The sequence below is a fragment of the Tubulanus polymorphus genome, chromosome 10, assembly GCF_964204645.1.
Source record: "Tubulanus polymorphus chromosome 10, tnTubPoly1.2, whole genome shotgun sequence".
NCBI lineage: Eukaryota > Metazoa > Nemertea > Palaeonemertea > Tubulaniformes > Tubulanidae > Tubulanus > Tubulanus polymorphus.
This window is the reverse complement of record NC_134034.1, coordinates 2541011-2551864: the sequence shown is the minus strand read 5'-3', so window position 1 is coordinate 2551864 and position 10854 is coordinate 2541011. Positions and strand designations below refer to the sequence as shown.

Sequence of the window (10854 nt, the reverse complement as noted above, 5' to 3'; positions counted from 1 at the left end):
ACAAAAGAAAATGGGAGATTTACAAACTTCGAGAGTCTGTTCTGTGGATCATTGTTTTTGACCCCAATATTGCGTAGTCATTATATCGGGGCAAAGTCTCTATAGCCATCACCTCGTTTCTATTCGGTTGCATTGGTACAGCAAATAATTCAGCGAGTTGACAATCACGACACCTGGGTTCTCCATGAGTTGAGAGTAATTAATTTTTGACTGTTTTAACCACTAGATTTAAGCCATGATTGTGGTTCCCGAGTCCTGAGATAATGTGATTAATTTCAAAAAATAATTTCATTATAGTATATAGTTTATATCCAATTAACCGACCTGATTGCACCGTCTTTGAAAAAAACAACTTTGAGAATAGTTCTCGACCAAAATCATCCTCGCTTGCTTTGATCGTCTCCCGCCGAAGCAGACGTCAACACCAATCCTGACTGCAAACCCTTCATTGGTCTTTTACACCGCTCATGCTTGGGCGAACAGGTTGCCGCTCCAGCGGCTACCAGTCAATGTATTGAGCAGCTGAGCGGGAACCTGTCCGCGCGAGAAATCGTGGACGATGTAATTGACAGCAGCGGCCAGGGTTTTCTGGCGTGAACCTCGGCGGGCGGCAATCAATCCCTGGCAAGCGAGGATGGAGCGTAATATGAATAAGAAGCGACACAATATTTACAATTTTTCGTCGATACGTTTCAAATGTTTACACTTTCGTAGCCACGATTTTACAGCCACCAACGTTACCTCCGCTGAATAACTTATCGACGGCGTTGTAAAAATGATCCAACGCCGCGTATGACGTCAGGGTGTGCGTGCGCACGTATTTCTCTTTGTTCGCCTTGTGCAGACCGACGCGTTCGTGGCAATGATGTGTCCAACTTGCGGTGACGTCAGACCACTGCAAAAAAGAATCGCCGAATTAACTTTCGTTCAAGTTTACAATAAAGCGAAATTCTGACGTAATTTAAGCGCGGAAATTCGAATGTAGCAGATAAAATGGAAAGCCGGGATTATAGGTAGTCGTTAGGCAGGTTTTAGGGAAGGTAATTCCGGATCAAATTCTCACTCTGGCGGCCGCTTCTATCAGGTTAAATCTATCAGGATCTACGCTATTCCGAAATAGGTAGAGCTTATGAACATTCAGGTTGGAACGAACGCGGCAGAAGAGAATCCGGAATCGGTACAGGAGACCGACCACAGTCGAAACGTGCTTGATTTTGCAACAGAAATTCTGGTTTATTTTCTATTCCTAACGAGCCAGTCCAATACAGGAGATAAACGTTCTCGACTCCAATGATAACCTATTAAACTCGTTTAACTTGGAGATACTTTTTCACCTTTAGAGAGATAACATACTTTCCTTCTCTATTTTGGTGAAATGCTTTCTGACCCTATTCTGATGAAATACTTTCTGACCCTATTGTTTCGAAGGCCAGGTCATAGACAACATTTGCGGTTCATAACAATCGACCCGATTAACATCATGATGTATTGAGTTTTGGTAGGATATTGTACGATTCCATGAGTGTCGGTTAAACTGATTTTCGAACGTGAAAATCGTTTTCGAAAAAATCTTCGACATCGTAGTTTCTCACTAGGGCATTATAGAAAATCCAACGCCCAGATAAAATAAAGTCAGAATACAGTATTCCTGGAGATAACCATTATGATATAGTCGAAACGTTGAATAAACTAGTAACTCAAAGAATACAGTATTCCTGAAGATGACTATTAGGATATAGTTGAAACGTTGAATGAGCTACGAGCTCAAGGAATACAGTACTCCTGAAATAGTCGAAACGTTGGATAAACTAGTAACTCAAAGAATACAGCATTCCAGATGATGACTATTAGGATATAGTTGAAACGTTGAATGAACTACTTGCTCAAGGAATACAGTATTCCTGAAGATGACTATCAGGATTAAGTCGAAACGTTGAATAAACTACTTGCTCAAGGAATACAGCGAAGATGACTATGGATATTGTCGAAGCGTTGAATCAACTACATCGGAGTAATACCCAAGAAATTCCTAGTTCAAAGGAACCATTTCGGACTTTATTTGAACATTCTAAGCGTTGGGGTTTCTATATACTTTACACGACACGGGTAGAGTGTGATTTCATCGATGGTTTCCAAATCTTCATCATACCTCAACAACTTCGAGGCCAGCCTTTTTTAAAGTTTCTCGATAAACATCGCCAGAAGGCAGCATACGACAGCTTATAGCGTTTCTTAGTAATTCCATTTCGTTAGGCGAGAGTTCTGCCAGCGAGAACAAATCTTCTATATACCTGATGGAAATTGTTAGAAGCATGACAAGCGTTAGAAGACTAACCGATATATGTTCATTATACGTGCTACTTTACCGTAGTGCTGGGTCTGGCTCCGGATTCAGTTCTATAAGGAATGGGTGACGACCCAGACAAGGGTTTGAATCTGGGTTTAGATTCACAGTTGTGTGGGTTTAATTTGACACTGGACCCATCTCCACTGTTATGTGGGTTTGATTTGACTTTGGACCTAGTTCCTCAGTTGTGTGGGTTTAATTCATCTCTGGATCCAGTTCAACAGTTGTGTGGGCTTAATTTGACCCAGGATCCGGTTCCCACTGTTGTGTGGGTTCAATTTGATTCAACAGTGGAACTAGACCCTCTTCAACTCTGTCGAAAAAAGCCACTAAAAACCACTAACATTTACCAGTACTACATAGTTAGATAAAGCTTTTACGAGTTATGGCATCCAGAGGGTCTTGAGAGCCTTGGACACGAATTGTTTTGAGTCGCCTATTTCTGAATGGACTCTTAACTTCTTTCTGCCTTATCATACGAAATCTTATGGAATTCTCTGCATTAAACCAATCCACACGATTTTCAAAGGCGAAGCCTTAGTTAGGCTAAACAAGACTGATACCTTGTTTCTCCTAGTTGGCAGGGTCATTTTGTCAAATGCAATAAAGTCTGTAATCAGTTCATTTCTATATAGCTACCGTGCCTGTTATTGTTAGCTTGATCGCAATAAAAGTAATTTACAGGGTAGATAGGCGGCCGGGTCAACTTAAGCTCAGCAGGCGGAGAAACAAGGTATCAATTTTTCCCTTTAAAATCAAAATGCAGTGGGTTCTCGTTACAACGAACTCGCATAGAACGATTCATCTGATATATAACGTATAGAATTTTGTCCCAAGTAATGATTGAATTAATTTCATACTGCTCCGATGGCTGCCCTGAAAACTCAGACTTACTCTTTCAACAGTTTCCCCCAACTTAACAACTCCTCTCTCCATGCCGAGAGGTCTCCGCAACGTTCGTTGTAACGAGGTTGCACTGCGCGCCTTTATTACAACCATCAAAATCCGCTTACGTCACAAGACCTTCAATAGCAATCTTGGGATTCACCCCTGGCATCAGAAACTAAACTACTGCTAAGCCGTGCCTCTGAAATAAATGTCGACACGCACTACGATACGATAAGACGATGCACGGACGCTCTCTCTCTCTCACCTCTTCTACGGAAAACCCGCTGTTTTTCAAATGGGTAAGGTACCCGGTCATTGACGGTAGACCGTGACAACTGACAGCCGTTTCCAAAACGCTCAGTTCGTCCGGTGACATTTGACCGAGTGAGAAAAAATCTTCGATGTACCTGAGACATATCATTATATATGGGTAAAATACACGTGATTGTGAGTACTAGATGATTGTAGGCCTCAATCAGGGAAGAGCCCAACAGGTACGACATGTCAGACCACGGACTCTAATCGGAAGTTTCTCAGCGTAGCTACGCGTCGACAGGCGGATTCTTCGATCTAACGCCGCGTTTCAAGCCCCGTCGTTTCTAAGTCCGTGGTAAGTGACCAATAAATAAGAAATATAAAGATTTCATAAAAAATTTCATTTTTATACGTACATTTTTCCCGCTGGTTTTAAATGTTTGTAACACGTAGCGAATAGTTTATCCTTGTCGTCTATGTGCAGATATACCAACCAGCTCACCACGAAGTCGAATTGTCCTTCAGAAAGAAATTCAATGACATTTTTTGACGGTCAATACAATGCGTGATAATCAAAAAGTAGCTGCTTAGACAGGTCGGTATATTCTATCGAGAGTGGACTCGAAAATCAGGGCCTGTATTTGCGCAGTCATGCTTTCGATTCAAAACCAGCCAAACAGCATCTTATAGCCAATCTAACAACTTAAGACAAGTATTAAGATTTAAGTCTATTTTGGACTTACATCTCGTCATGGGCCCAGTACACTTTTAAGGAACGTAAGAGGCCACAGAAAAATATGCCTAATCAGTTAGAATATTAAAACAAGAATTTAGAATTAATTAATTGAAACTCAATTATGATATCGAAATGAAAAATAATGGCTATTCAAATCGTTTGGGTTGGATTTAAAAGTTTTTTCTTGAATTAAGTAAAATCGATTCGACTTCGATTTGATATATGACAATATAAACTTTTGCAACGAACCTAAATTCAAATGTTGGTCGTCGAGGATGTTGGCGCAGATGTGCCGAACACGCGGAGCCAGTCCGCACCGAATCGTCAGGTCACGTGCCACGTCGTTCAAATCCGATTGCAGTTCTACAGCCGTCACGTGACATCCGGTTTTGTGCGCCAAATAGCGACTGGTGCCGCCCAGTCCGGAGCCGATGTCCAAAACGGAGCTTTCAGACCTAGGAAATATATTTCAACGTAAATGTAGTTGAGCTAGAAAACGCTAGTGATAATCAGTGAAAAAGCAGCCTTGGTTGCATGCCATCGTGTGTCTGCGACGCACATTGGTTTTCTACGTTGACGTTTCTTAGAGTGATTAGATCAGTAGCAATCTATTTTAGTACAGTTGGTTGAACACAACGTTGAAACGACGATGGATCGCCAATCAGAATTGACGAATATCGTCAAAAAAACAATGTAGACCCGAGTAAAACCCGTCGAAACCGATGGTGTTTTTTTTAAACCCAGAACTGCGGACTTTTCGATTCATTGGCCATGGATACATTTAGTCGTACCATTCAGATATCATGCGTGGAGACCGGGAACTGTCTAACGACAAGGCACTCGCACTTCTGATCTAAGTGCTAGTCATGTGCTCCACTAAACTGGGCCACTGTCACACTGCAACTGTTCTTATGGACGTATGGTTAAATCAGTTTTGAAAATGGCTTATCAGTATTGACTCGACGCGTCATAACTTTCTTAGTTTTGAAAATGGCTCATAAAGAATCGTGCCTAAACGAAGTAGTAGAATCTAAAGAGATCCGTCATGATTCAAATATACCCATAAATCGCCTTTGCGCAGCCTTTTAAAAACCGGTTTCCAGCCCATGACAAACGGTCCACTCTTTATCATTCGCACGCATAGTTTTCATACCAGTTGTAGCCTGAATTTTGCTTTGACACGGTTTTTCCATGAATAATGAGTTTCGCTTAGAAGTTAGATATGGTTGTTTTTTAAGCGCGAATATCGTTGAGCCAGGGCTGTTCGTACAGTGCCTCTGGAGATCGAAAGTTTAATTACACTCCCAATTTATAGTCTCTCCATCCGCGAAGAATAGGCCTACGACGTCTAAATGAAATGGAACATCAAACTGCCAATAATGTCCTTCGATTTCAAAAAACCGCGTTATATATATAAAATGAATACGTAAATCATTTTAGAATGAAATGAATTTACCCCGCTCCATAAAAGGACATTGTCACCAAATTTCGAAAGATTTTGACCTAGATCTTTAAGCATTGACTTTCTAGAAATTATTTTGAAAATTTTAGGTCGATCGCTACCCCCGAACCACCTCGGTACGGGCCTGAAAACAGCCGGACTTACGTTATGTTCAACTTAGCGATGGCCTCGTCGATCGCGTCCGTGCCGTAGTAGTGGTAATGATCGAATTTTGACACGTCTTCAACGTTCAGTTGGTCAGCTCGAGCGTAACCCATCTACACATGAAAAAATACCGAAAATTACGAAATAGCATAGGTATATATATACTTCGGGCCTCGCCCCGACTAACGACCGAATTAAGATTCTACCTCTTCCAGATCGTTGTAAATTCGGTCAACTTCGGAATCTGAAAAATAGAATCACGACCGAAAAATCGATGAATTTGAATGATATTATCGTTTTGAATGGTTATGATAAGAATATTGAAAAAAAAACGTACTCCTGTTGTGGCGACACAGGGGTGAGGAGGGTAACTCTAGCTGTTAAGTAGGGCCCACCCGTGACGACCTGGCTCGGGATCTGGCTTTACAAGAAGATCATCGTCATTAAACACAATAGAGTTTAAACGTCACTCTATCTTAGTTTTTGAAAAAGGTCAACTACTCTTTTCTCCATATTGTGGGTTTTCTTCAAACAGATCATGACATATACGTTCTGTTTCTGGAACAAATCTATATTCATAACAAGCAAAGTTTTTTAAATGAGATTAAATGACCGCATGACGTCATAACGTCGCGGCCGGGCAACCGATAGCTACATTTTGCTCGGAGTCACCCGCGTGCGAGCCTCGCGCAAGAAAACGTTTCCACAAGGTTAGTTAGATTGAAAACGACCCCGAGATATCCAAAAAACTCACGTCTGCGTAACTGTTTGTATCGTTATACTCACAGAGCTGCATCGTCTTAATTTCCTGGCTTTCATTTTGTCGATGATGACCCGTAGAGTTAGCCATGATTCACAGTGAGATTCCTCCACTCTTATTCGCCTGAGGCGTATATTTTTTTTTAAATATACGATTGCAATGAATGAACAATCGATCAAGACCTTTTAACTCTTCCTCGAATGGGTTCGAAAGGCCGTCTATCTAGTACTGATAGTACAACTAGGTTGTCGGTGTCTATATACGCGCACACTGGTGATAAAGCGTACGCATTTTATTCCTCACAGAACTTGATCAATACTTGCTGCTAGTATAAGTACGTCTACGTAACCTACGTTTTACCGTACGCGCCATACCGCTTCATATGAATTATTAAACGGCACACGTCTGGCTATTTACATAAAATCTGTTTAAATAATGAAAGTGGATTGAGTATTTATAATTTTTGTGCGGAAGTTTACAACGGTCATCTTTCGATGATAAGGAGATATTTCGGAATCATATGTGTACATATTCTTATCCTATATTGAGGTTTCTTTTTCAAACGATGACCCGCGACGTAGAAAATTCGGAATATTTCAGCAAGCGTGGGAAAGTATTAAACTGTGTTTTTTTTCTGGAGACAGCGGGGACTTCACCAAAAAAGTTGGTTTGAGTGGAGTTTCGCTCAGTAGAATTTCCCAAGACTGTATACCCAAACGATCCTGCAACGAAAGCTAGTTGATTGGGCGCGCACTAAAAGCTGCATTCGCTTCTCTTTCTCAGGCATTATGTAACATGTGGCAGTATGTAACATCTTTACCATTGAAAACCTTTCTCCCACTATCAACACCTACAAAAGCATTCGACATGATCACACATATTGTCTACCTCTAAATCAACCGAATACAAGCACTAAATCTTTCTCAAAAATTTTCTCAATTTGGAAAAACCTTCCCTTCTCAATGCAAATTCTGCACATGAATAAACATACTCTTAAACGCCATCTAAAATCACATCTCACCATCAAATACAATACGAACATAATCTGCAACAACCCAACCTGTTACAATTGATCCAAATTTGCCATTACATCAACTTAGCGTCTCATTATTATAACAATACAAGTATTCCCTAAACCATTCTGCTGTACTTATAAATTCTCTCAAGCACGAGCTCATCTGTTCCTTTTTTCTCTCTGTCTTCTTCTTTATTCTCTCTCTTTCATTGGGTGCCTGCGTTAGCGGCCTTTAAGGCTTTGCAAGGCCCACATGGAAAAGCGCGCTATAACATTTGTAAATTTTTTTAAATTTTCTCGTTCTTTTTTAAATTAGTTTAGCTTTCTTATGATTCGATTGTTCTGCTTTTCCGTGTAATAGATATTGAATTGAATGGAATTGAAATATTGAATTGAACACGTGGGGGCTTTGAAATTGCAAAACCTAACTAGAACGTTTGCGACGATGCCCTGTATTACAATTATACGCCGACAATATGACAAATGAGGTTTAATGATGTGGGTTAATCTGAAAGCAGTTAGTTAGAATTTTATCACATCGGAAAATGAAATGTGGCATGTGTCGCGAATATATCATTCGGCGTATATGGTTGTATTTCACAGCAGCTTCTACGCGATCTTTATGTAGATAATATCGTCACTAGCGTCGACAGCATTTCTGGTTGTGTTGATTTGTATTCAGCTTCTCGCACTCTTTTTGCGGGTGCGAACTTTAATCTACGGTGTTGGTCGTCGACTTGCTCAGATCTGCGTGAAGCTGCTGGGAGGGAGGCTGTTTTGGAACGGTCAAACAGTGTCAAAGTTTTGGGTATAAAGTGGGATGTCAACCATGACAGTCTTACACTGCTTTATGACAACCTTTCCAGTGTAGTACCTATTACTAAACGTTTGATTCTCAGTAATATTTCCAGTGTCTATGATCCGTTCGGTTTTCTTACACCAATTACAGTTCAATCGAAAATTCTAATGCAAGACATTTGGAAACTTTCTGTGGATTGGGACGATAGTCTGTCCAGCGAACTTTGTAGTAGATGGAGTTCTGTAGTAAAAGATATGCGAGAAGCGTCTACATTTGAATTTCCGCGTCAACTAATTGATTCTGCCATGTTGGTTTCCGGCCAACCAGAACTTCACGTATTTTGTGACAGTAGTTCACGGGCTTTCGGGGCAGTAACATATATCCGTTGCGTTGATCAATCCGCCTTTTTGATGTCCAAATCTCGTGTGGCACCTATTAAGAAATTATCAATTCCTCAATTAGAATTGTGCGCTGCAGTGATAGGAGCACGTCTTGTATCTCACGTTGCAAAGTCACTTGAACCTGCGTTATGTCGGCCATTGAATATTTTCGCCTGGTCCGATAGTCAGATTGTTTTAGGGTGGTTAGCAGGACGGTCGGGTAAAAAGGTATCCCAATTCGTAGAAAATCGAAGGTCAGAAATAAATCGTTTAATTGATATTGGTTGTTGGGGTTTTTGTCCATCTGAAGAAAACCCTGCAGATCTTATTACACGTGGTGTGACTTGTGAAACACTTAATCAATGTAGCACCTTCTGGTTTAAGGGACCGCCATGGCTGGTCGATGAAAACAATCGTCCTGTAGTAAGTAAGTGTGACGGAAATATCATGCACGTAAACACCAACCATGTCGAATCTAATGCTGTATCCTTTGATGTTTCAGAAGTTATTTCTGACTATGATGTTGGGAAGGTAGTAGATATAGAGACATATTCTTCCCTCACAGGACTTCTGCGGGTTACAGCATACGTATTACGGTTTGTACATAACCTCAAAACAAAATCGAGTTCACGGCATTTTGATGAATTATCATCATGCGAGATAGACCGCGCAAAGATCCTGTGGGTTAAGAGCTGTCAGAATTTATATTGTAAAGATATAATTCGGGTGTTATCTGGTACGTCTAAGAAACGATTTTCGGTAGTGAATCAACTACAATTATATTTGGACAAGGAAGGAATAATCAGGTGTAGAGGGCGTTTGAAAAACGCACCTCTTAGTTACGATTGTAAATATCCTATGTTAATTCCGAAGTTAAGCAGATTCGCATATTTGGTAACACGAGACGCTCACTTCAACGTGGCTCATTTGGGTACAGATGCCACTATTGCCAAAATTTGAGAGACTTATTGGATACCTCAGTGTAGACAATATGTTAAATCTGCTATGCGTCGTTGTATCGTCTGTAGGAAATATCAGGGTAAACCATACCGTCTACCCGACCCCCCTCATTTACCTCATTGCCGAGTGGAGGAAGTGCCATCCTTTTATTATACTGGGGTCGATTATTTAGGGCCTATGATTTTGAAAGGTGGCGGGAAAGTGTGTATAGCCCTATTTACGTGCGCGGTTAGTCGCGCAATTCACCTTGAAGTTGTTTCGGATAACAAAAGTGAAACTTTTCTTTCTGCTTTCAGGAGGTTTGTTTCCAGACGCTCCCTGCCAAAGTTGATGTTGAGCGACAATGCCACTACGTTCGTTGGTGCCAATACACATTTACGGCAGATTTTCAAAAATGAGATAGTTCGGCGTTATCTGTCCTCGCACAATGTGGACTGGAAATTCATTTCTAAGAGAGCTCCTTGGCAGGGAGGGTTCTGGGAGCGACTCGTAGGTATTACAAAGGGTTGCATTAAAAAGATCCTAGGGCGTTCTTTTTTGACCTATGTTGAATTCGTAACTGTGGTTACAGAAATAGAGGCGATCTTGAATGATCGTCCACTGATGTATATATCGAGCGATATAAACGATTTGGGTCCTTTGACTCCATCTCATTTAATGTGCGGGAGGCGCATCACCTCTCTACCGATAGGTGATGCTGATATTAATGACCCGGAATTTGTTGTCAATAGCCGTTCACTAAGTAACAGATACAATTTTATTGTGTCGTTAGTACGTCAGTTTTGGGAACGTTGGCGTACAGAATATCTAACTGGTCTTAGGGAATTTCATAGGAATGTCGGTGATAACAGAGAAATAGTTAAAACGGGATCGGTAGTTTTGATACACGATGAGGGTCCTCGTACCAGCTGGCGTTTAGGTGTAATTGTTGAATTGTTCAGGGGACAGGATGGTCGTGTCCGGTCCTGCTCGTTGAGGACTGCTAGCGGAGTAACAAACCGCCCTTTGTCAAAACTTTATCCTTTAGAATTACAGACAACTGAAAATGACGAAGATGCCCCTCCTTCTGTAACTGGAAGGGCAAGTATTCCTCGTAATCTGAGTACTC

At 41.0% G+C, this 10854-nt stretch overlaps 1 protein-coding gene across 2 annotated transcripts; it reads right to left on the bottom strand.

The window, feature by feature from the left end:
* Positions 1–65: 65 nt before the first annotated feature.
* LOC141912012 (sarcosine/dimethylglycine N-methyltransferase-like) lies at positions 66–6892 on the bottom strand. 2 transcript variants are annotated; one of them, XM_074803167.1, is made up of 7 exons: positions 6619–6892; positions 6039–6076; positions 5833–5945; positions 4476–4681; positions 3907–4009; positions 3501–3642; positions 66–895 (listed from the first exon to the last, which is right to left on the bottom strand). In XM_074803167.1, the coding sequence occupies exons 1-7, from the start codon at positions 6680–6682 to the stop codon at positions 701–703; spliced, it is 861 nt and encodes a 286-aa protein (XP_074659268.1). In that variant the 5' UTR covers positions 6683–6892; the 3' UTR covers positions 66–700. The 2 variants fall into 2 exon arrangements, with proteins under 2 accessions (XP_074659268.1, XP_074659267.1); XM_074803166.1 differs by lacking the exon at positions 3501–3642 and adding an exon at positions 2150–2291 and having other exon boundaries at positions 71–895.
* Between the last annotated feature and the right edge of the window lie 3962 nt (positions 6893–10854).

Excerpts from the sequence above, each read along its gene's own strand:
- LOC141912012 (XM_074803167.1), bottom strand. The coding sequence starts at position 6,682 with ATGGCTAACTCTACGGGTCATCATCGACAAAATGAAAGCCAGGAAATT. Across the intron at positions 4,682-5,832 it reads ATCGCTAAGTTGAACATAAC|GTCTGAAAGCTCCGTTTTGG; the intron begins GTAAGTCCGGCT and ends TATATTTCCTAG. Across the intron at positions 896-3,500 it reads GCGGGTTTTCCGTAGAAGAG|TGGTCTGACGTCACCGCAAG; the intron begins GTGAGAGAGAGA and ends TCTTTTTTGCAG.